This window comes from Bos indicus, chromosome 12 (assembly GCF_029378745.1).
Source record: "Bos indicus isolate NIAB-ARS_2022 breed Sahiwal x Tharparkar chromosome 12, NIAB-ARS_B.indTharparkar_mat_pri_1.0, whole genome shotgun sequence".
Taxonomy (NCBI): domain Eukaryota; kingdom Metazoa; phylum Chordata; class Mammalia; order Artiodactyla; family Bovidae; genus Bos; species Bos indicus.
Genome location: NC_091771.1, coordinates 34312511 through 34340090, shown reverse-complemented (window position 1 = coordinate 34340090; position 27580 = coordinate 34312511). Strand labels below are relative to the sequence as shown.

Below are 27580 nucleotides of genomic sequence, written 5' to 3'. Positions count from 1 at the left end.
ACATCACATTGCAGCAATAATGTTCACAATAGTTAGAATAAAACAATAATTAGGATAAAGAAAATTAAACTTTTAAAATAATGACTAAAGAGAAGATGCCTAAAGAAATAGTGCGCTTAAGAACTCAGTCATTTAGTTCAGATTTGGGACTTACAATTTTTTTTAATGACTATTATTCTGCTACTAGGCTCATTCTAACAAACACGCACTTTTTCAACAGAAAACAAAAGGGAGAATTGGCAATTATCTGATTAATTTAGGCTTTGCAGAGAGCTTGCTTGGGCAAGTCAAGTCATTGAAAATCCACTTCAGGGTCTGAATTAATTCAGGGAATTGTTTACATCTTGTGTCTTGGTTGAGAAAAGAAGCAGATTGTATTTGGTTTTAAAAGAAGGCTGCCTATTGCTAAATGTACAGGTACAGTCTTAAAAGTCATCTCTGAACTGATTGCTTTATGTTGATTTTGACTGTGATTTAAATCGGTAAGATTTCTTTCCACTGAAGAAAACCCTTACATTACATTCTTCAAAGCCCTTTCCTATCTGATGCTTCAATGGCAGCTTTGTTACTGCAGAAACTCTAAGACTTCAAAAGACTTATTTCTAGTCCTGATTCTCTCACTGAGCAGCTATGTGACCTTAAGGGATTCACTTCACTCCCCAGTGTTCTCATGTGGGGAATGAGGGAGTGGACCAGATCGTCCTCCTGAAATAAGCAGGGTGGAATTTTTATAGCTATTGTACTGATGAGGAAGCTAGGACTATGGAAAAGTCACTTGACTTTCTTAATTAAGTTACGTGGCCAGTTTTCCAAGTCTTGGTCCTGTGTCCTTCCCAGTTCACCGTGGATATTTTCCAACACCTGCTAAAACAAATGCACTGCTGACTGGAGAACAGGGTTAGTTTGAAGATCAAGATAACCACTTCCTTCTGCTGTGTAGTTTTTGTTTCCATGAGATATGTGTCAGTCAACTGGACCAGTCCTCTGATTTCCCAGTTGCTGTTGCTTCTGTGTTTCTAAGCAGTCTGAACACAATTACTGCCACACGCAATTTACCAGAACATTTAAAGTAATTTTCACAAAAATGTAATATATCTATGCAATGTGGAATTATATATACTTGTGTATGTGTAGATACAGGTGGGCATATATATTATGCACATATTTTGACATTATATGCACATTCTTTTTGTGTTTCCAAGGAATTGATACTTTCTTGAAGGATGTCAGTGAAAGTGAAAAGTTTGACGTAATAGTTAACTAAAGGTTGTTATTCCTTCCTGGAGAGTCCCAGTGGGATTTTGTGAGATTTCAGTTTACAGATTCAACATGGGCTTGTACATGATATATATTTCATATTACATTTGATTATATTAAGAATTCTTTAGCAAGTTTCACTAACTCCTTCTGGGATTTTTTTCTTGGAAAAAAAAAGAATATATCTCTTGTGAATAAATTTATTTATTGACTATAAATTTTTCACATATACACTGATCTCAAGGCCAAATAGCTATCTCTCATGTGTTATCACCCTCATAAAGATTTCATATAAAGCTTTACAGATTATTACTTAGTAACATTCACTAGCATTTATTAATGCACTAGTTATTAATTCACTCATATCTATGGAGTTCTTGTGTGTCAGGCACTCTGACAGTATTTTTAGGATACCATCTCATTTCCAGCAATTAATTTTGTCGCTGCAATTATACAGATGAGAAAAGTGAGTCTCAGAGGGATTAAATATCAAGTACAAGCTCACAGGACTAATTAAGTGCACCACTGGAGTCTGATTTCAATTCAGGTTCTTTTGTTTTAGGGCTGGGCAGTTAATTCTGTTATAAGAATTGCATGGAGCTGAACTTGACTGTTTAGCACACATTACAGCCAAAATTTTAGGAGGGGAATGGGCTTTTAAAAAAATTTTGTTTGGTATATTTTATGAGAGTTATTAGAATTTTTTGATCAATTTTTCCATCATTGGCCTAGAATCTTCAACCATAAAGGACCTCAGGATCTAAGTCATTCTTTCTCTGCTTCAGGACTGGACCACACTCATGCATCCTTCATTGGTGTGGTTGGTCAGACTCTCTGTGATAGCAGGGCCAGTCCAGGACACCCTGGAAACTTTCAGAAACCAGTGCACCATTAAGGAGTGATTCTTTACATGTTGTCAGCACTACTTAGAGGAATGGGCTACGAAAGGGGGCGTGAGGAGGCTCCCTGGTGGCCATGCTCCCTCAGGTCCACTCACTGGCTGAAATCACCACTCCAGCCTGACCATCTCTCCCATCCTTGCTTGCAAAGTACTTCAGCATCACCCATTGTGACTTAACTCTGCCCTTTGATGAGGGGGCAGAGGGAGATAACATGGGGGTTCTGAGCGACTTGATCAGACCAATTCTTCCAACACAACTTGCTCCCTCTCTGAGAAGCATTCTGAGAAGCATAGCTTTCTCCATCCTGTCAGTGGCGCCCAGGACTTAGACAGCCCTACAGCCTAGCCTTGGGGGCTGCTGCCCAGTAAGCCTGCTTCTTCATCCCACCATGTACAGAGGAGTCAGTCCCCTGTGTTTCTTGGGAAGCAGAAAAGGAGCATCATGGCCTGTTTCTTCTCTCAGTAAACACAGAAGAAGATTTTGACCAACGTGGTGTCATAAACTCACCAGGATCAGTGCACCTGCTGCAACTTATAGCAATTTTGTACTATAGATGTCATGAGTTTGACATTATATCAACTGAATAAATACCCTCCTTGGCCTGTGTTAGTCACTCAATCATGTCCAACTCCTTGTGACCCTATGGACTATAGCCCACCAGGCTCCTCTGTCCTTGGGATTTCAGGCAAGAACACTGGAGTGGGTTGTCATTCCCTTCTCCAGAGGATCTTCCCGACCCAGGAATCAAACCTGGCTCTCCTGCATTGCAGGCAGATTCTTTACCATCTGAGCCACCAGGGAAGCCCTAAGCCACATATATTAATTTATGCATTCTTGGTATGGTGATGATTATATTAGGAGTCAGGAAGCCTGGATTTTGGATCCTGCTTTGTTATTAACTTGGTGTGTGACCTTGGACAAGTTGTTCCCTGTCAGGCCCCCGCCCTACACAGATGGTCTGACATCAATGGTCAGCAATGGGTGCTGGGAATTACTTAAATATTTGGGTCTTTGTTATATTCCCCTTTATTTTCCTAACTATATTTGGCAAACTTTGTAACTCTTTGAGATTTTTACCCCTATTTATTCATTCATTCAACAAATTTTTAATGAGTACCTACTATGCACCAGGCACTGTGAAGGAACAGACAGAATTCACGATTCTTATGTGACTTGCATTCTGCTCCTTTCCCCCATGAAATAGTGTTTTATGCTGAAAATTACTTGAAAGTCAAGCAATTTTTCATTAACTTTTATTTCAGTGAGCTAGCTTATCACGGAAACTATTTTCCCAAGAGGTTTGTTAACTTCATTGGTTCAACTTTTTTAGGAACATATTCTAAACAAATACACTTCAAATCAGCCTAGCTATTGCTAAAACTAGCTTCAGAAAGCCAACTCTTAACGTTATCTTTAAAACTACACCTCTACCAAAATCCTCGTAAGAATTTGGCTCTTTCAGGGAATTGCTTAGTGGTCTAGTGGTTAAGTCTCTGGACTTTCACTGCCATGGACCAGGGTTTGATCACTGGTCCCAGGGAACTAAGATCCCTAAATCCCCAGTAGCCAAAAAAAAAAAAAAGAATTTAGCTTTGTCAGTAAAATTTCAGTTCATTAATAACAACCAGTGTGGAACTTCCCTGGGTTTCCCAGATGGCTCAGCAGTAAAGAATCCTTCTGCCAATGCTGGAGACAGTTTCAATCCCCGGATTGGGAAGATTCCCTGGAGAAGGGATTGGCTACCCACTCCAGTATTCTTGCCTGGAGAATCCCATGAGGAGAGGATCCTGGCGGGCTACTGGGTCCACAGGGTCCCAAAGAGTCACACTGAGTGACTGAGAACACATGCATGTGGGATTTCCCTGGCAGTCCAGTGGTTAAGATTCCACACTTCCACTGAGCGGGTGTGGGTTCCATCCCTGGTCGATGAACTAAGGCCCCAGATGCCAAAAAGTTAAAACAAAAAGAGTAAAAATGCACTCAATAGTCACAGTGCAGCCATTCAGTGCTCCTCATGTCAAGCACCATTTGGGTTATCACAGATCTCTGATGCTTGGCACTGTGTGCCTGACAAAAGGCTGCCATTTAGTGAGCACTGATGGTGTGCCAGACACTGGGCTGAGCTCTTTGCATCCCTTATCTTACTGAACAACGACCAATGGAACAACGCCTTTCGCAGTTGAAGAAGCATAAGTTTGGGAAGGTCAAGTAACTTTTCCAAGGGCATACAGCTAGTGAGTGGCGATTTAGCATCCAAGGCCAGAATGTGAAATGCCAGTGGCCGGGTGTGTCCATCAGACCTGTCCATGGAGAGTTAGTGGGCTCAGGGGAAACTCAGCCACGCACATATGAGATAGTGCAAAATGACTGAACGAAGTAATGTGCTACTGTCTCAAGCAGAAAGTGAGGCCAGAAGAAAACAAAGGAGTTCCTGGTCTGGCAGATTAAATTCCTCTCAGAAAACACTGAACATTCGTGTGAACGTTCGATACTATCAAAGGTGTACGTTTGAGCAAAATATGCCACTTCTTGAAAGCAGAACTCCTTTTAACTCCTTGAGGAAGAAAGCGAACTCACAGAAACAGGGCAGGAGGGAGAATGTGGCAAGTGCTGTCCTTGTCTTAAGAAGGCCTCAGACCTTAGGGAGACTCGTGAGAGCTGTGGCTTCTGGCGTGCGAAGGAGTCAGGTGAGGGAAAGAGGTGAGCATGAAGCGGAAGCTTGGGGAGCAGAGGAAGGGCAAGTTCAGGGCACACTGGAGGCAAGGCACGCAGACCAGTTTGGCCGGAATATGAAGTGGTCGGTCTAGAGGGAGGAAAGATAAGGCTGAAGGTGTGGGTGGAGCCCAGACCTGGAAATCCCTGACTGCTAATTTAAAGGATGGAGAAGCCATTCTTCACAGTGAAGAATCCTTGTAAGTCTTTTCATTGGTCAGTGACCACGATGTAAGGCAGGAGAAAGACAGATGGGCTGGACAGGGTAGTGGGGAAGGAGGTTTGAAAAGGCAGGGCATTCAGGCGAAAGGTGCGGAGGGCCTGCACTGTGGTTGAGGTGATGGGGTTAAGAGAGAAAGAGGGAAAAGGGTGAATGTGTGAGACCTTACAAAGAAGCAGCAATAAGTCAGCTTAAGGATGGTAGATGGAGGATCCCCTGTGTGCTAAGCTCTGGGCTACCAAGAAAATAAGAGGTGCCCTCGGGGAGGTGGGGTCCAGTTAGACAAACAGGTGACTACCATCTAAGAGGGAGCTTGTGAGTGAAGTTCAGGGAGTATTGTGGTCCCAGATCACAGCTGACAGGTAGGTTTGGGAAATTCAGGCTCACCTTGAGTTTCAGGTATAGTGTGTGCGTGCATGCTAAGCCGCTTCAGTCATGTCCAGCTCTTTGTGACCCCATGGACTGTAGCCCTGGAGAATTCTCCATCCATGGGATTCTCTAGGCAAGAATACTGGAGTGGGTTGTCATTCCCTTTTCCAGAGAATTTTCCTGACCCAGGGATCGAACCGGCATTGCTTATGACTCCTGCACTGGCAGTCAGGTTCTTTACCAATAGGGCCACCCAGAAAGTCCTCAAATAGGATAGGGTATATCATTTGTAAATTATTAAAAGTAAGTTATTATTGCAGTTTCTATTCCGGCCATGACAACCTTGAGGTTGACACTTGGAAGGATATTTTTAAAGTATTTTTCACAACTGCCTAGTACTGCACTGGGCATTTTCAGTGTGGGGTCATGCGTATGGGTAACTAACTGTAGCAACGTACTCAATCTACAAACACTTGTTGAAGGCTACTATGGGCCTTGGGGTACAGAAAGGAAACATAGGATTTGGTTCCATTCAAAGGAACGTGAAGTTTTGCCAGGGAATAAAGCCAACGAAGGGAGCAGTGCGCTCCTCTGCACCAACGCAATGCCTGCGTGGCATCCTGGGCTGGAGAGAAGTTTGTCCACTTACTCACTGGCCAGATGACGATAATTGCTTACATTTCTATAGCATTCTACTGCGGAAAAACTTTTTCTGTACTTGGTCCTTTTACTTCGTCCACCGAAGGTGCGGAGTAGGCACCCTTAGCTCCGCTTCTTAAGTGTGCAAAGTGAAGTTTGGACACCATCCGTTCACGAGATGCGTGTGGAGGCCTGGATCCCCGGGAGCTTGGATCAGACCGCGCTGGACCTATGGGTGCACCGGGCCCTCTGGAAGCCAGTGTCCCTTGGACCCTCCGGGAAAAGCCTCTGTGAGTGGGGAGGAGCCCGGTGGGCCAGGTCCTGGTGATCTGGACCCACTGCACTCGTGTCACGTGGCTTCCCGCGCCTTTCCTGGCCCAGAGGCGGGCGCAGGGTAGGTGATGAGCAGCGCAGAGGCACGAAGCCTGGAAGCCCGTCCAGGTGGACACGAGGGTGCCACTCTAGCCGCAGGCAGTGACACAGCCCCGCTCTTGGCGGTCCGGATGAGCACTCTCCGCCCTGCCCAGGCCCGCCTGCGGGATGCAGTCAACAGCTCCCGCAGCCCCGGGGGCCACAGGCGGCTCAGCTGCGGCCTAAGGTGCCCGGGGCCGGTGGGGACAGCCTGGAGCCCAGGGGGTGTGAGGTGCCTCTGCTGTGGGCGGGGCCGAGGGGTGGGTGTGGCCACGATGTAGGCGGGCCATGGGGTGGGCGGGGCTCAGACGTGGGCAGGGCAAGCGGTGGCGCCGCCGGGAGCCTGCGGGCCGGAGGGGACGTGGGCGGGAATCCTGGTGGGCGGGGCCCCGGGTGGGCGGGGCCGGGAGGCGGTGGCGGTTGCCGGGCTACCGGGGAGCGCGGGGCCGCGGCGCAGGGCAGTGCAGGGCGCGCGAGTGAGGAGCCGACCCCGGCCCAGCTCCGCGCCGCGTGCCGCGCGCCCCTGAGCCTCCGATCGCTGTCGGGACCTGCGGGGTAGCCTCCAGGCACCGGGGAAGGTAGGTGCCCGCAGCCCACCCGGCCACGCCACGCGGCTGTCCCAGCCCTCGCCCCGGCGGATCCCCGCGAAACGCGCGCTGAGAGGAGGCGGCCGAGGGTGGAGACAGGGGGTGCCACCCTGGGCTGCCCGTGCGCAGGGCAGGGGTCGGGAGGACAGGGCCGGCGGAGGCGACCCCCTGGGAGGGCTGACGGCGGGGGGCAAGGAGATGCAGGAGCTGGGGGAACGCCCCCCGGCCCGCGTGGGCGACCGGACCGAGCGCGCTGACCCTCTGTGCAGGGATCTAGTCAACAGAATGCTGCGCGCAGGCGAAGGTGTGTGTGCGTGCAAGTGTGTGCTCGCCCGGCCTGGACCGGGCGCTGCAGCCCTCCCGGCGGGAAGCGGTCTGCAGGCGGGCAGGCGGTGTGAGAGCCCGGGAGGGAGGAGGTGCCGGCACGGTGATGCACGGGGCCGCTCTCGCAGCCTTGGTCAGGGGTCTCCTGCCATTCAATGGCATAGAGATGTAGATCATTCCCTCTTGAGAAGGAAGTTTGCAAGCACCCAGCTGCAGCGATCTGTTTCGTTGGTAGAGAGCTATGCGTCACACCTACAGTTACCATTGTAGGAAATGCATGTCCTTGTTTGTTTTTTTCATTTAAAAAAGGACTCAGTTTGCAGACAAACAAGACCAGTAGCCATTGTTTGGTATTTCTTTAATTGAAATAGTTTAACTCAAACTATGAATGGGTGGTTTTTACTTCAGTGACAGTTTTCCTTTACTGTTTACAATAGAAGAAAATTTCTTTATATAAACAGGAAACAGTTACTGTTAAACATGACTTAGGCAAACAGAAGAATTTATTTTGATGTGTTGTTATTTCATAATCAGATACCTATATGCAAAGGAGAAGATTATATTGCATTAGTTCAGGGTTTACTCTTTCTGTTTTCTGTTGTACAGCTTCACCTTAGACGTCTTTGCCATGCTTCTTTCATGTAGTTTAAAAACATGTCTTATTTCAAGCACTTTATCATCTAATTTAAAGATACATAACTAGAGGGGGTGAGAATAGAGTCCTACCCTGGAAAACAGTTTTTGACAGTTATCATTCACAGAGATGTCAGTACTTGAAAAGAGTTTTTCTTCACATAATATTTATCAAGTCCTGGCAGTAATACAAAACACAGAAATGCAGTTTCACTTTGAAAATATTCCCTTGGCATGAATACATGGTGCTTTATCGTGAGCTCTGTGTTTGTTTCTTTTTAACCCTTGTAAGTGTCTCATGAGGTCTACTTTGTTATGGAGGCCAGGTGTCTTTAAGTACTTTGGAATTTTTTCCATACTAAGTGCTGACTCTAGGATGTTGTATTAGCGTTTTCTGGGACATTCATGGAATTTATTTGTTTCTTTGATGGGAGTGTCTTTAGGCTCTGAGTCCAGACTGAATTTTGAATTTGAAGGTAAGCACATAGGGAGACTTTTTTATGCACTTGAAATTGTAAAGTGCCTTTCCTACCCAGATGACTTGAATAAAGAACATTGCTAACATTTAAGAGGCTTTTTAAAAGAACAGAAAATTTGTTTTTTAACCTCAGATGATGTTTAACTTACATAGAATGTATTTGTACATACATGTAATAATTACATGCTGTGCTTAGTATGTTAATTTAATTTACTAGTTGTAGCTCTAATATGTGAATCCAGGGTATTTGGGGACATTTGACATCTGAATGTGGAGTTCTGCTAACACTCCTGAAGAGACTTTGGTTCTCCTTTTTCATCCATTTAAACATCCAAACCCAAGCTTAACCCAGTCCTCTGCAACCGGATGAGCCATTCAAAAATTAACAAAGCACAAACAAAGACTGAAGGATCTTTAAGGAAAATAGCCAAGTCCTCTTAAATCTGATAAATCAGTATTTAAAGTCAAGCATTTAAAGATTTGGAAAAGGCCAGCATGCTCTGTCTGTCGACAACAGGTTGAATAAATATATGCCCTGAATAAAGAGACAGCTGCTCATGTGATAAGAGAGCAGGAACAGCTTAACAGTGAGAGGTGTTTGTCTCATGGCAGCTGATTCTTAAATGTTCATAACCTTTCTAAAATGACCTTCTGGCTGAAGAAAAAGAACAGTCAAGCAGTACGAACGCAATTTCCTTTCATGATTTACTGGCTGAGCAGTGAGTTCATTCATCGTATTTTATCTGTCTCAACTGTTTACATTTAGAAGTAAGATGTTTAAACAGTATTGGGTTATCACGTAGTCCACACATCACAGAATATGTGCCTTTTAAATTGGAGTTTTGAGAGCTGGTTTTAAAAGGAGGACAGCCAACCTCAGCAATTATATACCAGAGGAGCTTGTCTACCTGAAGATTAAATGTTATTCAGCCAACTCTTCCCCTCTGTCTGCTCAGATGGTTCTAAGATGAGAAAGTTCTAAAAGAATGGAGGCCATTTATAACGGAGAACTCTGCACATGCTACAAGAGGGGTTTGGGAATCTGTCCAGACTTCTAAAGTAAAAATTTAAACAGCTGTGTTGTAGACATTGTTATGCACAATTCTCTTAGAATAGACTGTATGGATGTTTGGGGTCCCTTAGACCCTGATGCTACAATTGTCCTATTTGTCTTTTAGGACTGAAAAACGTTAGTAAAGTTGGGGAAGAGTACCCAGTTACAGTATGCTAGTTGATTAAACATTTTGAGAACACTGTGGCTTCCTAAGGCAAAAATGACAGCGTTTAAAACTCAGAGAAATAAAAAGAATTATTTTCAAAAAACCTATCCTAGTTTGCTGCTGCTGCTGCTGCTAAGTCGCTTCAGTCGTGTCCAACTCTGTGCGACCCCATAGATGGCAGCCCACCAGGCTCCCCTGTCCCTGGGATTCTCCAGGCAAGAACACTGGAGTGGGTTGCCATTTCCTTCTCCAATGCATGAAAGTAAAAATTGAAAGTGAATCAGCTTCTGTTAAAAAAAATTGTAGGAGCCTGATAGTGAGTGGCCCCTAATGGTTTTGAACTTTGAAGGAATTGAAGGTATTGTATTTGGCAACAGAACATTTTAAAGCTTGTAGAGTTTTTAGTAGAAAATATTTCTTGTCTTGAAAAGGGAAATCATTCCCACTTCCCAGCCAACAACAATATGTATATTTTTATTACCGCATACTTTCCTGAGTTTTCTAGGCCGCAAAAGGGGCTGCAAATTCTACTGTGTAAGAAGAACAATTTTCAGGATAGAGTGAAACTGAAGGTGAAGATACAGAAGAGCCAGCAGCTAGAGGTTGTTGCCGTGTGTGGAAATAGCAGCACCCTAGATTTCTAATTAATTTTTTATTCTCTTTGCATATGGAACTGAGATTATCCTCAGCCATTTATGATTGTGTTCCACCATTAAAATATAAGAGGCCGTACGTGTAGCATTGGCGTCATTTCAGGGCTGATTTTATAAATTGTAAGCCTGCCAGTTTAATGTTAATTTCTTAAAAAAATATCTCAGCTTATTGCATATTGGAAAAATGTATGAGTTGGTTGTGGCTTCATGACCTAGTGTATGAATAGTTTTACTAGATGAAAATGTTTTCCTGTTGCATGCTCTGCGTGTCAGATAATAAATCAAATGGCTTTGAAATATGAGGGGAAAAAGAAAATTAAGCAACTTTTTCTCGGAAAAAATTATTTAGATTATTTGAACCATTTTAAGATTCATATATTTTGGTCATTTATAAGATCAAAAATAAGGACCATTCTTGAAGATGTTACTGAATTGTTAAAATTTGGAAAGGTCACACGAGCTCTTCCTCCTTGGGGATGTTTGTTATTATTATAGCTCTATACTCAGAAACACCCTCCTCACCTGAACCGTGCTCTCCCACCATCACTTACGTTTCAAGCTCAAGGTGTGGTCGGTCGCACACATTTCCCCTTATATTATTTTACTCCTTATGACAACCCTAACATTTTACTGTTTCTAGTTAATGAATTTCTTCATTGCTTCAACATGTATTGCGCACATATTTTGGATGTGTTACAGTTCTAGAGCAAAATCACAGTTCTGATCACCAAATACTCCAACCCCAACTGGTGATGAACTCTTAACTGCTTGGCTGGTGATGCAGGAAGGTTGTGACGACAGGGGAGGTGGGGACCATAGCCCCCAAGGCCTGAATTCCTCAGTGGATGGGATGGCAGCTGCTCAGCTGGAGCTTGGGTCGCCTTGACATGGGACTTGTGGATGCCAGGCTTTCAGTTTTCAGGGAAAGTCTTCATTTTTAATATGAAAACTGATCTTTAAAATTAAGTGCTATAGTGACTGAAAGAAGCGATGCGTCCTGACAAGATGCAATTCAAGGGCAACAGAGAGAGAGAAGAACCGGACGGTCACCCTGTGGGTTGGCAGGGCACCCAGGGTGCTTTAGGAGCCCAAGGGAGGGCGCCCACACTAGGTTTAGGGAGACCCAGTGTGGCAGATCCAGGGAAGGCGTGGTAGGTGAGGCCCCGAGTGCAGGAGAGCCCGGGGGCAGAAGCAGGGGCAGCCGGAGGGATCTGCAGGTTGGAGCAGCCCCGTGGTTCAGATCCAGTGGGTCTGCCCGGCTCAGACGGGGGAAGCCTGGGGCTGCCGCTCCCAGCCACTCCCGGAAACCCTGAGCTCTGCCCAGTGACACATGCACCAGCCCAGGTCTTCGGGATCTGGATCAGCAAGGAGAGGAGGATGCCTTTCATTTCCACACCTGTGGATTTACCCTCTCCAGGGGCTGGCAGTTAGGTGGCCTCCATGTTAGTTACCGTTCATTCAAATGAGCAGGCTGAGAAGCTTGATCTGATAAGCAGTCACTTTCTCTGCCGCTGAAAAGTGTTTGCCAGCTCTGGGCTCTTCGTTTTTGCTTGCCTGGTTCTCTTGACACCTGCTTGCTGTTGTTGGAGATGGCGAGACAGCAATCCCACACGCCTGGATTCCTGTACACCAGACATCTTTGGTCTTCTCCTGATTGCCGCGGCTGGTTTCTCTGCACACATTTTGGAAAAACAGGCACCAGACTGCTAGTTGATGTATCGTCTGGACACTGAGGCAAAATGTGAAAGCCCCTGTGGGCCCATTGTTGTTTAGTTGCTAAGTTGTGTCTGACTCTTTGCAACCCCAGGACTGCAGCCCGCCCGTCTCCGCTGTCCATGGGATTTCCCAGGCAAGAATATTGGAGTGGGTTGCCATTTCCTTCTCCAGGGGATCTTCCTGGCCCAGAGATCAAATCCACACCTCCTGCATTGGCAGGCGTATTCTTTACCTCTGAGCTACCAGGGAAGCCCAGACCCATTGTCCATAATCTCATAATGTGTATATTCTGTGCTTGTCAGGTCCTTCCCCAGATAAACAGAACGCTGGCATCTATAAAAAGCATTTCTTTACCTGGGCCAGTCCCAGAAGTTAAAAGCAATTTCAGTAAATACCTTTTTATTGCCTTATTTTTATTTTAAACATTATTACTTACATGCTTGTTATTCCATTAAATTTTCCTTCTTTTTTTTATGAATGCCAACACATTTCATAAGTGATTTCATTTTATTCCAGGAAATTCAAGGTCACGCTTAGAACACTCCACCGGCTGAATGGTTTATTTCTGAATAGTTCTTGGTCGGGCAGTCTGAAGAGGTTCAGCAGCTCTGTTCCGCCAAGAGCTCGGGCCAAGCGCCCCTTTACCGCACCCTCCCTCAGGTGGCTTCTCCTCCTTGCAGGCACTAACAGCTGTTCCATCAGAGCTGGTGGGATGAAGGGTTGCACTGCTGAACACTTTATTTAAGTGGTTGTACAGCTTTGCAGTATCGATCAGTTTGGTGGAGTCCTACAGAGCTAAGGGTCTTAGATACTCACTGGGGTGGGTACAACCCTTAGTCAGCCTGGCATAGTGCCCAGAGCCCTGCCTTAGGGTCACCAGGAATGAGTTTTCTTTGGTTTCCACCATTTCTAGTCCATGTGTCCTTTGGGTCTCAGTGTCCTCCCTTGTATGGGGATAAACACCTCGTGAAGAGAGTAGGTAGTGAGGAAAGAAGCTGTCTTTTGTCCAGAGCACGGACATGGTCCTCGATGCTGTGAATACCTAGTTCACTGGCCCTGTTCTGTCTTCAAACACCCTCTGCAGCCTCAGGTCCAGAGGTCTGAAATGCTGCCTGGTCGATCGTGACCATTTGGGTGTCCCACATTTGTCCAGCAGGTTGCAGCCTTCAGGGACTGTCAATACACTGGATCATTTGCTCCTCAAGGGTAATGTCATTAACAAAGGCAGGGTGTGTTCATGTTAAGTAGCTTCAGTCATGTCTAACTCTTTGTGACCCCATGGACTATAGCCTATCAGGCTCCTCTGTCCTTGAGGATTCTCCAGGCAAGAATACTAGAGTGGGTTGCCATTCCCTCCTCCAGGGGATCTTCCCGAGCCAGGGATCGAACCCGGGTCTCCTGCATCTCTGGCGTTGGCAGGCAGGTTCTTTACCACTGATCCAACTGGGAGGCCCAATAATGTCAGCACCCATTGCTGACCCGTATTGAGCACTTATTATGTGCCAGGAACAGTCATGTCTCAGAGCTGTCAGGCTCACTTATTGCTCACAGCCATTCTGGAGGCAGTCCTGTCACTGCACCCAGTTCAGAGAAGAGGAGACTCGGGTCAGGTCCACAGTTAGTTAGTGATGCTCCCAAGGGCAACAAAAACCATGGCATCCTCAGCAGCCATCATCCTTTAAGCCTTTACTCTGTTCCAGGCTGCCAGCTGTGCCGCTTCCCTGCATTATCTCAGCAAACCCTCCCACACCCCACAGAAAGGGCTTGTTTTTGTCTCTACAGATGTGTGATCTCAGAGTGACTTTGCTGGAAACCCAGGGATCCTGGCTGCATTTTCTCCTGACCATTCCCAATTACCTGCAGGCTATTTTCAATTATGGTGGGTTTTCCTCAGTTCAGTTCAGTCACTCAGTCATGTCCGACTCTTCCATCACCAATTCCCAGCGCTTACTCAAACACATGTGCATCAAGTCGGTGATGCCATCCAACCATCTCACCCTCTGTCATCCCCTTCTCCTCCTGCCTTCAATCTTTCCCAGCATCAGGGTCTTTTCAAATGAGTCAGTTCTTCCCATCAGGTGGCCAAAGTATTGGAGTTTCAGCTTCAGCATCAGTCCTTCCAATGAATATTCAAGACTGATTTCCTTTGGGATGGACTGGTTGGATCTCCTTGCAGTTCAACAGATTCTCAAGAGTCTTCTCCAACACCACAGATCAAAAGCATCAATTCTTTGGTGCTCAGCTTTCTTTAGAATCCAACTCTCACATCCATACATGACTACTGGAAAAGCCATAGCTTTGACTAAATGGACCTTTGTTGGCAAAGTAATGTCTCTGCTTTTTAATATGTCATCTAGGTTGGTCATAGCTTTTCTTCCAGGGAGCAAGTGACTTTTAATTTCATGGCTGCAGTCACCACCTGCAGTGATTTTGGAGCCCCCCAAAAATAAAGTCTCTCACTATTTCCATTTATTTGCCATGAAGTTATGGGACCTGATGCCATGATCTTAGTTTTCTGAATGTTAAGTTTTAAGCCAACTTTTTCACTCTCCTCTTTCACTTTCAAGAGGCTCTTTAGTTCTTCTTCACTTTCTGCCATAAATGTGGTGTCGTCTGCATCTGTCATCTGAGGTTATTGGTATTTCTCCCAGCAATCTTGATTCCAGCTTCTGCTTCATCCAGGTCAGCGTTTCTCATGATGTACTCTGCATATAAGTTAAATAAGCAGGGTGACAATATACAGCCTTGACCTACTCCTTTCCCGATTTGGAACCAGTCTGTTGTTCCATGTCTAGTTCTAACTGTTGCTTCTTGACCTGCATACAGAGTTCTCAGGAGGCAGGTCAGGTGGTCTGGTATTCCCATCTCTTTCAGAATTTTCCAGTTTGTTGTGGTCCACACAGTCAGAGGCTCTGGCATAGTCATTAAAGCAGAAGTAGAAGTTTTTCTGGAACTCTCTTGCTTTTTTGATAATCCAACAGATGTTGGCATTTGATCTCTGGTTCCTCTGCCTTTACTAAATCCAGCTTGAACATCTGGAAGTTCACAGTTCATGTACTGTTGAAGCCTGGCTTGGAGAATTTTGAGCATTACTTTGCTAGCATGTGAGATGAGTGCAATTGTGTGGTAGTTTGAGCATTCTTTGGCATTGCCTTTCTTTGGGGTTGGAATGAAAACTGACCTTTTCCAGTCCTGTGGCCACTGCTGAGCTTTCCAAATTTGCTGGCATATTGAGTGCAGCACTTTCACAGCATCATCTTTTAGGATTTGAAATAGCTCAGCTGGAATTCCATCACCTTCACTACCTTTGTTTGTAGTGATGCTTCCTAAGGCCTACTTTGTGTTCCAGGATGTCTGGCTCTAGGTGAGTGATCACACCATCGTGATTATCTGGGTCATGAAAATCTTTTTATACAGTTCTTCTGTGTATTCTTGCCATCTGTTCTTAATATCTTGTGCTTCTGTAAAGTCCATGCCATTTCTGTCCTTTATTGTGCCCATCTTTGCATCAAATATTCTCTTGGTATCTCTACTTTTCTTGAAGTGATCTCTAGTTTTCCCCATTCTATTGTTTTCCTCTATTTCTTTGCATTGATCTCTGAGGAAGGCTTTCTTATCTCTCCTTGCTATTCTTTGGAACTCCGCATTCAAATGGGTATATCTGGGTTTACCTGCAGGAGACTATTTGAACTTGGCCTTTATACCACCATAGCCACTCCATAGATAGTCCGCCCAAGCCTAAACTACTTCTCAGCCTCTTGGTATAAAAAGCCAGGTTAAAAGAGAAGCCACAGAAAAGAGAAGTAACATAGTTCATTGGCACATTTCAGCCCCCAGTTCCCAGTTTAAGAAATCTTCTGTGAATGACAGCTTGCATTTTTAAAGTGGATTAAGATGTTTAAAAATACATCACTATGTCATTTAATCCTGTCTCCTGATCTAATGTGGGCTTCCCTGATGGCTCAGCGGGTAAAGAATCTGCCTGCAGTGCAGGAGATGCAGGGGACTCGGGTTCAGTCCCTGGGTCAGGAAGATCCCCTGGAGGAGGGCATGGCAACCTGCTCCAGTATTCTTGCCAGGAGAATCCCATGGACAGAGGAGCCTGGTGGCCCACAGTCCATGGTGTCACTAAGAGTCAGACACCTATGAAGTGGCTGAGCATGCAATTTAATGTACTGAATGCCTTGAGCAGGTAGTAAGATTTCACATATATATGTATATTTGTCTGAAACAAAAAATGTTTATCCTGTACACCACAGAAGAATTAGATCTGTTATCTGCAACCAAATCTCAGGTGTTTTCCACGAAGTGTTTTTCATTGTTTTGTGCTTCTTCATCCACTTAATTCTGCACACGTTCGCTGAGCACCCTGGTGTGCCTGACGCTAGGAACGGAGTCGCAGGTGTGGTCCCTGCTGTGAAGAACCGTGTTGTCTGAGGAGTGGACCTGCCGTGCAGTGTTGTGGGTCTTGTCCGTGAATGTGGAAAGGGCTGTGGGGCCAACGAGAGCCGCGCTTTTCCCTCTGCTTGGCTGTGGACAGCATTCAGCAGGGTGGTCACTGAGCTGGCTCTTGGAGGGTCTCAGAAGGAGAAAGGCTCTCCAGACCCAGAGGAGCAAGATCACGGGCATGCAGCAGAAGGGTGGATGTCAGGGTGTGGCTGTCCTGGGCGGGCAGCGTGGGCAGGGACCAGTGATGAGACCTCTAGGCCAGCGGGCAGATGAAAAGGGCATAGGTGTCTGGCCAAGGAGTTTAGAAGATGATTTGCAGGCACAAACCCACTGTGCCCCTGGAAATGCAGGCGCAGCAGTGCTCCTTTTGTATTTCCCATTTCAACTACTCAGTTTAGTGTGTGTTGGGAAGATAATATTTTGGGCTGGCCAGAAAGTTCCCATAACATCTTATGGGAAAACCTGAATGAACTTTTTGGGTGAAAGAAAAAAGTGAAAGTCGCTCAGTCGTGTCCGACTCTTTGCAACCCCATGGACTGTATAGGCCGTGAAATTCTCCAGGCCAGAATACTGGAGTGGGTAGCCTTTCCCTTAACCAGGGGATCTTTCCAACCCAGAGATCGAACCCAGGTCTCCCATATTGCAAGCAAATTCTTTACCTGCTGAGCCACACGGGGAGCCCGAAACATTTGGCTAACCCAATATAAATCAGCACATTGGATCTAGTTTCATTAATTTTTGTATACCATATCATCTAAAAAAATTTTGTGATGCAAAAATCATAGTACTTTGTTCAGTGTTCTCCTTTTTGGGTAGTATATGTATGGTTTTTATCTCATCACCTTTTTTAATTTATAAACTTTTAAGAAGGATCATGTTACTTACATTTTTGGCCCCCAAAGCACTATACATGTGTTTGTTTCATTATTAATGAAATCTTTATACTACAAAGAATGTTCAGGATAAAGAGGGTAAAAAATCCCCCAGATTGCCACAGTATAAACCTAAATCATAGATAATATTTTGCCATATTTATTTTCGTACATAAAATGGGCGTGTCTTGTGAAGTCAGAATCTAATTGCCTTGACTTCTAGGTTGAGGTGTGTGTCATCAGTCATCTTTACAAGAAGATGCTGCATGTTTTGTCTGCCTTCCACAGTAATTAGCACCATGCCCCAGTAGAGTTATCTGTCCTAACTGGACGCTCAACTATAGACTGATTGTTCACAGACTCTAGAAGAAGGGGATGACAGAGGATGAGATGGTTGGATGGCATCACTGATTCAATGGACATGAGTTTGAGCAAACTCCAAGAGATAGTCAAGGACAGGGAAGCTTGGTGTGCATCGGTCCATGGGGCTGCAAAGAGTCAGACACGACTTGGCCACTGAACAATAACAACAACGTGCCCAGACTCTAGCAATCTCTTTGTTCCGCGTGTTCTATGTATATACTTTGGTATTTATAACCTCTTTTCTGTGTTAGTTTAATTCCATATAGGTTTTGTGCTTTTTATCTTAAAAAAAATTGAGGGCCCTGCTGGGAAAGAGACAGCCTGAAGCATACCATTCAGGGAATGTGATGTTATCTTCTGACCCCTATCCTGTGTCTACACAGCAGCAGGTTGCATGGTTGGGTAATTGCTGGATGATTTTGAGATATGCAAGGGGGGGTGAGAAAAGCTGTGATCAAGAAGCTGGAAAAGAAAAAAAAAAAAAAAAAGAGCTGTTTGAATTCATTCAAAATGGGTTATTCACTCAACCACATTTAAAAATGACTTTTTGTTGCCGATGTTTGGACCTGCTGGGGCAGCCGGGACAACCACCTGGACAGCCTCCTGGTGGGGCTGGGGTGCCCCGGGCTGGCTGTTTGGTCCGCAGTTGGGACGGCAGCCTGCTCAGCTCAGCCTGCTTCCTCTGTTGTTACTGTTGCTGTTTTTCTTGAGCTGTTTGATTTTTGCTCTGGTTTCTTTCCAAGTAGTCAGGCTATCTGCTCTGAGTTCTTGTTAGAAACTGAATCACTGTTCCTCTGCCTGATTGGTGGAGGGTACAGATGAGTCTTTACTTTTTAAAAACGTTCAAATAAATCTCTTCTCTTGACATGGCGTGAGTCTGTAAAAACAAAACAAAACACACTTGTCTCTGCATTTGGCAAAGAGAAAGAGGCTTAGTTTGTTCTTCTTGAAGTGTCAGGGTAGTGCCTCCAGTTCATCACTTATAAATGATTTTTAGGTGTTTTTTTTGTTTTTAATAAATGCTCATTTTTCTGCTAGTAGATAATTTGCGCTGTACTGGTTTGGGGAAGAGTTTACAAATGCCAGATGTTAGTTGTTCCCGCTTCTTAGTGAAGCTCAAGATCTGAGACACGAGCACGCAGTTTTTATTAAATGGAGCAGGTTGATTTCACGGTGTCTGTCATGGGGACACTGGAGCCACCCAGTGGGGTTGGCGTCCAGCTCTGCCTCTTACCACCAGTGTCACCCGAGGCAAGTGACTCAGCCCTTAATGAGCCTCAGTTTCCTCATCTCTAAAGTGGGGATAACGACAGCATCCACCTTCTAGGGTAGTTGTGAAGATGAAATGAGTTCTGCTAAGAATGGCGTGTGCTTAGCATGTGTTAGTTATTTTATCATTGGTATCATCCTATATGACTAAACCCATATAAATGGGAAGTTTCTGTAAGTTTGAATGTAATTTTCTGCTGGGTGAAGTTGACACTGTAGAGACTTGGACAGAAAGAAAATAAAGGCATGTGTAGCCTAGGAATTCAGAGCCCATAGGTGTTTTCTATGTACTGTGTAGGTTGACAAAGCTTCAGTTCTCATAACCTAAATTTTTAAAGAATTGTTTAGTATTTATCTCTGGTATCTTTGAAAAAGATGAGTTCTTTTTAAAACATAAATGATATTTTGTTTTATTAATATACTAAATAGTATCATGTTTTACTAGTGTATATAGTACATGGTAGCACTGTGTAGTAAATACTAAGCGCAGTCACTCCTGGATTAACATTAACTGTATCTTCTTCTCTTTTAGAGCTCTTCAACCAGAAATACATTTAATAAGAGCAATGGCTTCAAACGTGCTACTCAGGCAACAGAAATCTTTCACGGTTGTAGTTTTACTAGCCTGTTTGGTAAGTCAACTCTTTACTTTCATAAGAATGTAGGGGAAAAATTCATAGAACTAGTACCCAATCTATTTCCCATTTTTAACCCCATATCTTCAAATTTTTCTTTCAAATTCCTTTTATCATTGTTGCATTTAATTAATAAGTCAGAGGTTGCTGTTGGGTCTTGACTTTTGTGGCAATAATTGCACTTATTTATTTCAATCTCAATGAGATCATGAAGTCATGGCATTACTTGTAGCCTCAAGATAATGATGCTTCTTGGGCTTACAGGCAGGTGACTCCTGGAGCGACTAACACTTTCCTCTAAGATTGGTTGTCAAGTGTGGTTAAGAGAGGCTGGAGGTGATTACTAGACCTTTAGCCCCAAATTATGATCTTGAACCACACCTTGAATTCTCCCTCCTGCTTGCTCTAGAGAATAAGGCTGGGATTTTATTTAAAAAGGTTGGATGACATTGTTGTAGATATTTGCTTCAAGTGGAAGCAGTTTGTACTGAATAACTGCCCATGCTGTCACCACTAAAGCCCGTTCTATGCAACTCCATGTAAAGAGCATTGCACACTCCAGTCTCTATTCCGCCCATGCCTCCTGAAGCTCTCAGTTTTCATTTAGGGCAACAGAATTAGCATCAGGAATATTACTGAGGGGGCCTTTGCTTGACATGAGAGTTTGAACTGAATGTTGTCACCAGTCTGAGATTCTATTAATTCCAACACTTTTTAATGAAACATCAGCTATTAAGAAGCAGATATACATACTCTTGTAGGATGAGTGCATATAAGATGAACTTAACTGTCTTTAGGTAAAATAAGAAATAAAGTCTGTATCTTGAAAATAACTTACAACCTTTGTTTTTGCAAAGTAGATAGTCCTTCCATTAAGACCTATGCTGTGAACCAAAGCATATTGTAAGGACATAGAAAAGAGACTTTCAGTTGCCAATGGGGAGGGATGGAATGGGAAGTTAGGGTTAACAGATGCAAACGGTTACATATAGGATGGATAAACAAAAAGTCCTACTGTATAGCACAGAGAACTATGTTCATATCCTGTGATAAACCATAATGGAAAAGAATATTAAAAAATAAAGTATATGCATATATAGTGGCAAAGAACCTGCCTGCCAATGCAGTGATGTAAGATATGTGAGTTCAATCCCTAGGCTGGGAAGATCCTCTGGAGGAGGGCATGGCAACCCACTTTAGTATTCTTGCCTGGAGAATCCCATGGACAGAGGAGCTTGGCGGGCCACAGTCAATGGGGTTGCAAAGAGTCAGACACGACTGAAACGACTTAGCATTTGTGCATATATATGTGTGTGTAAATATGTATGTATGATTGAGTCACTTTGCAATACAGCAGAAATTAGCACAACATTGAAAATCACCAATACTTCAATTTTTAGAAAAAGGATATTATTAGGTCCCAATTAAGTGGCAAAATGGCAATCAATAGGAAAGTAACACTTTAACTTTGAAGAGCAGAGGATTTGGCCATTTTTGTCATCATCATAATTATTAGGAATTTTACTGATCTCAATATTGTCAGAATTTTTTGAATGATGGACTCTAAGTAAATGTAATTCAACTGAAAAGGTGGAAACTTCTGCACCAAAGTTGGGTGTTAGATATGTCTAAAAGATAATAGCAGAGTTCTTGAGGCCAGTCTATATGTTCCATTTATTTATTTATTATTCAATTCATTATAGCTGAATATGTTTATATTAAAAATCAAAAAAATATGATTTTTAAATTCAGAATTTTTCCAGTTGAAGAAGTACCCTGGGTCTCTGCATATCTGTTCTTTTAAGTCATCTTCTCACTTAGAAAAGAGAACAGCTTCTAGCAATTTTTACCTTGGGTTCACAAATGTGTAGGAAGAAGATGGCGATTGATTCCAGAAAAGGAGAGTTCTCATTCAGAAGCAGAGAGAGGACTCGGGCTTGAATTGTTTCGCTGACTTTTCCAGAAAGTGGTTTTCCTTCCTAAAGTGGAAACTGAATTGGCCTCACTCTGAATTAATGTTTACCTTCAGTGGTTATGTCGATAATACTGAAGATACTGTTCCCTTTTTGTGAAAAACAGAATTACCTCACCTTAAGATAACGTTTTGTGAAATGTTTTTTTTCAGGCATGTGGAGTGATTTGTGAAACAGGAGACTGTGGACAGCAGGAATTCAGGGACCAGTCAGGAAGCTGTGTTCTGTGCAAGCAGTGTGGGCCAGGCATGGAGTTGTCCAAGGTAACTGTTGGGTGCGTGGGACAGTCGTACGCCTGTGTTTTTTATTTATACTTATTTGCTTATTTGCTTGGACGCCTCAGGTCTTGGTTGTGGCACGCGGGATCTTTTGCTGCAGTGTGAAAACTCTGTAGTTGTGGCGTACAGATTTAGCTGCTCTGCAGCATGTGGGATCTTAGTTTCCCGACCAGGGATGGAACACGGGTCCCCTGAACTGCAAGGTGGATTCTCAACCATGGACCACTAGGGAAGTCCCACGTCTGTGTTTTTTTAAATGCGTTCTTATCAGCTGAATTCTTTTTCAGTTGATGACTGGTGATGATTTCCTCCTTTAGCCAAGTATTGAACAATTCCCTTCTCAATACGTTCGATTCACGTGTCTCACTGAGACAAAAGAAGTTGATTCTGGTAACCATACCTCATAGTTCTGTATACTTTAATGTTTACCATATTTTATTAAAAGAATAGAATCATTAAACAATAAGGTCTCACTGTGTAGCACAGGAAACTATATTCAATAATCTGTGATAAACCACAATGAAAGGGAACATGAAAGAGAATGTATATATTTGTATAACTAAATCAGTCCGTGGCACAGCAGAAATTAACATAACATTGTAAATCAACTATACTTCAATAGAATAATTTTTTAAATAGTTTTATTTATCTATTCTTGTGTGTGCTGGGTCTTCGTTGCTGCATGGGCTTTTCTCTAGGTGTGGAGAGTAGGGGCTACTCTCTAGTCACAGTGTGCGGGCTTTCAACTGTGATGGCTTTTCTTGTTGTAGAGCACAGACTGTAGGCATACAGGCTTCAGTAGTCATGGTACGTGGGCTCAGTAGTTGCGGCTCCCAGGCTCTAGAACTTGGGCTCAACAGTTGTGGCTTTGTTGCTCTGTACCAAGTTGAATCTTCCTGGATCCGGGATTGAATCCTTGTTTCCTGCATTGGCAGGAGAATTCTTTGCCACTGAGCCACCAGAGAAGCCCTGAAACAATCTCCTTAAAAAAAAAAAAAAAGAATCATTAAGGTTTATTTGCATTAATTAAAAAGAATCAACATTCTACTAATGATTTAAAAATAAAGCATTGATAGCAGAATATGTTAATGCTCATATTTACTGGGCCTTCTTTTTCTTAAGATGAAGGTTACCATTGCTAGTCAAGGAACAGAGTCCAACAGTGTCTTAAGTAACCAGGCTCCAAGGGAGGAGTTGTTTTCCAAGCCAGAGTTTTGAACATTCTTTCAACAATGCCAGTGTGATTATTATTTTTCCCATGCTGAGTATGGACTTCCCAGGTCTGTCAATGCTAAAGATCTAAGAGATGCAGGTTCGATCCCTGGGTCAGGAAGATCCCCTGGAGGAGGGCATGGCAACCCACTCCAGTGTTCGTGCCTGGAGAATCCCGGGGACAGAGGAGCCTGGTGCGCTACCGTCCAGGGGGTCACACAGAGTCGGACATGACTGAAGAGACTTAGCAGCAGCAGCATGCTGAGTATAAGCTCCTTTCAGGAACATCTTAAATAGACTCATCTTCAGGACTGCTTATGAGTCAGCCGTGTTCTAAGAGGGTGGACGCAGCATCTTGGGTGTTCTGGGGCCCTTCTCTGTCCTGAGGACCTTGGAAGCTACGCACACATTTGCTTTATTGACTGACCTTTCGAAGATGTTACCGGTTGTGGACAATTGATGTATCGTTTTGTTCTAAATAATGCACCAAGATCTTCCTGTTAGAAAAGAAACAAAAAATGTCTCTTTAAGTGACTTTTCAAAGAGAAGTCCTTTCCCCTCCAGTCCACTGTGCTCTGAAGTTGAGTCTTGTCATTCATAGACTTTTGATTGATGATCTGCAAACATTGGGAAACAAAGAATTATGCATTCCACAAGTAATTATGTGGATGGCCTGAGTGTTGTGTTTAATATGCGATGACTTTCAGCCTCCTGGGCCTTCCGTCTGGGCAGAAACTGGCTGAGTTTTGAACTCTGCAAAGTCAGGTTAACTGGAGCACCCTGACTGATGTTTTTTGTAATCCCTGTCCGTTGTAAAAAGGTCCTTTATAATGGCAGGCTGCATATCTGGAATCTATCGACAAAGTTAAGAATGCAATCATGCCTGGGAGGAAAATAGCGGTGTTTCTACTCCTCAGAGTTCTTTTTCCAAATCTCTCTTAAATCAGAATGAAAACTCACAGATTTGAAGAGATGAGTTAAGTCATTTCTAAGAAACCGTTCACTAACCTTCATCATTTATCTAGAGAATGAAGATGAAGTTTCTATCAGCTCCAAAATTTTTTTTAAAAACTCATCTTCTGAGGTTAACTGATAGTAGTTTCCATATTTCATAATTTCCCATGGATAGCCAGAAGAAATATTTTTCATTAGGGAGTAATTTTCCCTGATTGTTGCAATAGCTGTCCAACTATATTTCATTAACAGCAACAAAAGGAAGCAATGAATAGCTCTCCTATGCATACTCTTTTTGTTTATTAGTATTTATGATCCATTTCCTCATTTTAAAAATGTCCAGGACAAATTAAGGGAAAAAGAGTAAAAGTGAAGGTAACGATGTCCCGGAAGTATTAGATTCTGGAAACCCACTCTACTACTGTAGGCAAGAATCCCTTAGAAGAAATCGAGAGGCCATCATAGTCAACAAAAAGAGTCCGAAATGCAGTACTTGGACGCAATCTCAAAAACAACAGAATGATCTCTGTTCGTTTCCCAGGCAAACCATTCAGTATCACAGTAATCCAAGATTATGCCCCAACCAGTAATGCTGAAGAAGTTGAAGCTCAACGGTTCTATGAAGACCTATAAGACCTTCTAGAACTAACACCAAAAAAGATGTCCTTTTCATTATAGGGGACTGGAATGCAAAACTAGGACGTCAAGAGATACCTGGAGTAACAGGCAAATTTGGCCTTGGAGTACAAAACGAAGCAGGTCACGAGAATGCACTGGTCATAGCAAACACCCTCTTCCAACAACACAAGAGAAGACTCTACACATGGACATCACGAGATGGTCAATACCAAAATCAGATTGATTATATTCTTTACAGCCAAATATGGAGAAGCTCTATACAGTCAGCAAAAACAAGACTGGGAGCTGGCTATGGCTAAGATCATGAACTCTTTATTGCTAAATACAGACTTAAATTGAAGAAAGTAGGGAAAACCACTAGAGCATTCAGGTAAGACCTAAATCAAATCCCTTATGATTATATAGTGGAAGTGAGAAATAGATTCATGGGATTAGATCTGATAGACAGAGTACCTGAAGAACTATGGACGGAAGTTCATGACATTGTACAGGAGCAGTGATCAAGACAATCCCCAAGAAAAAGACAAGACAAGACAAAATCGTTGTCTGGGGAGGCCTTATAAATAGCTGAGAAAAGAAGAGAAGCTAAAGGCAAAGGAGAGAAGGAAAGATATACCCATTTGAATGCAGAGTTCCAAAGAATAGCAAGGAGAGATAAGAAAGCCTTCCTCAGTGATCAGTGCAAAGAAATAGAGGAAAACAATAGAATGGGAAAGATCGAGATCTCATCAAGAAAATTAGAGATACCAAGAGAATATTTGATGCAAAGATGGGCACAATAAAGGACAGAAATGGCATGGACTTTACAGAAGCACAAGATATTAAGAAGAGATGGCAAGAATACACAGAAGAACTGTATAAAAAGATTTTCATGACCTAGATAATCACAATGGTGTGATCACTCACCTAGAGCCAGACATCCTGGAACACAAAGTAGGCCTTAGGAAGCATCACTACGAACAAAGGTAGTGAAGGTGATGGAATTCCAGCTGAGCTATTTCAAATCCTAAAAGATGATGCTGTGAAAGTGCTGCACTCAATATGCCCGCAAATTTGGAAAGCTCAGCAGTGGCCACAGGACTGGAAAAGGTCAGTTGTCATTCCAATCTCAAAGAACTGCTACTGCTAAGTTGCTTCAGTTGTGTCCGACTCTTTGCGATCCCATAGATGGCAGCCCACCAGGCGCCCCTGTCCCTGGGATTCTCCAGGCAAGAACACTGGAGTGGGTTGCCATTTCCTCCTCCAATGCAGGAAAGTGAAAAGTGAAAGTGAAGTCGCTCAGTCGTGTCCGACTCTTAGCGACCCCATGGACTGCAGCCTACCAGGCTCCTCCGTCCATGGGATTTTCCAGGCAAGAGTACTGGAGTGGGGTGCCATTGCCTTCTCCATCCCAAAGAAAGGCAATGCCAAAGAATGCTCAAACTACTGCACAATTGCACTCATCTCACACGCTAGCAAAGGAATGCTCAAAATTCTCCAAGCCAGACTTCAACAGTATGTGAACCATGAACTTCCAGATGTTCAAACTGGATTTAGAAAAGGCAGAGCAACCAGAGGTCAAACTGCCAACATCCAATGGATCATCGAAAAAGCAAGAGAGTTCCAGAAAAACATCTACTTCTGCTTTATTGACTATGCCAAAGCCTTTGACTGTGTGGATTACAACAAATTTTGTGGAAAATTCTTTAAGTGATGGGAATACCAGAACACCTGACCTACCTCCTGAGAAATCTGAATGCAGGTCAAGAAGCAACAGTTAGAACTGGACATGGAACCAGAGACTGGTTCCAAATTGGGAAAGGAGTATGTCAAGACTGTATATTGTCACCCTGCTTGCTCAACTTATATGCAGAGTACATCGTGAGAAACACTGGGCTGGATGAAGCACAAGCTGGAATCAAGATTGCCGGGAGATATATCAATAACCTCAGATATGCAGATGATACCACCCTTATGGCAGAAAGGGAAGAAAAACTAAAGATCCTCTTGATGAAAGTGAAAGAAGAGAGTAAAAGAGTTGGCTTAAAACTCAACATTCAGAAAACTAAGATCATGGCATCTGGTCCCATCACTTCATGGCAAATAGATGGGGAAACAGCGGAAACAGTGAGAGACTTTATATTGGGAGGCTTCAAAATCAGTGCAGGTGGTGACTGCAGCCATGAAATTAGAAGACTCTTGCTCCTTGGAAGAAAAGCTATGACCAACCTAGACAGCATACTAAAAAGCAGAGACATTACTTTGCCAACAAAGGTCCATCTAGTCAAGGCTATGGTTTTTCCAGTAGTCATGTATGGATGTGAGAGTTGGACTCTAAAGAAAGCTGAGCGCCAAAGAATTGATGCTTTTGAACTGTGGTGTTAGAGAAGACTCTTGAGAGTCCCTTGAACTGCAAGGGGATCCAACCAGTCCATCCTAAAGCATATCAGTCTTGAATATTCATTAGAAGGACTGATGCTGAAGTGGAAACTCCAATATTATGGCCACCTGATGTGAAGAACTAACTCATTGGAAAAGACCCTGATGCTGGGAAAGATTGAAGGTGGGAGGAGAAGGGGATGACAGAGGATGAGATGGTTGGATGGCATCACCGATTCAATGGACATGAGTTTGAGTAAGCTGTGGGAGTTGGTGATGGACAGGGAGGCCTGGTGTGCTGCAGTAATGGGGTCGCAAAGAGTTGGATACAACTGAGCAACTGAACTGAACTGAACTGAAGACCCACTCAGAAGCAGAAATTTACATATGTTGAGGGTGTTCCTGCATGTCCTGATATATCCATTCTGCAGGTAGGCAGCTTGTCAGCTTTCACCCT

The 27580-nt window shown here is 43.7% G+C and overlaps 1 protein-coding gene across 3 annotated transcripts in view; it reads left to right on the top strand.

The window, feature by feature from the left end:
• The window catches only part of TNFRSF19 (TNF receptor superfamily member 19), a 91135-nt gene that overhangs the window by 1890 nt on the left and 61665 nt on the right, over positions 1-27580 (top strand). For 2 of the 3 annotated variants that reach the window (XM_019971502.2, XM_070800282.1), the window contains exons 2-3: positions 19607-19706; positions 21835-21945. In XM_019971502.2, the coding sequence (XP_019827061.2) occupies positions 19641-19706; positions 21835-21945 (177 nt within the window). In that variant the 5' untranslated portion in view covers positions 19607-19640. Of the gene's footprint in view, positions 1-6933; positions 7089-19606; positions 19707-21834; positions 21946-27580 lie in introns of those variants that run through there. The other variant, XM_070800281.1, reaches the window with a different exon arrangement.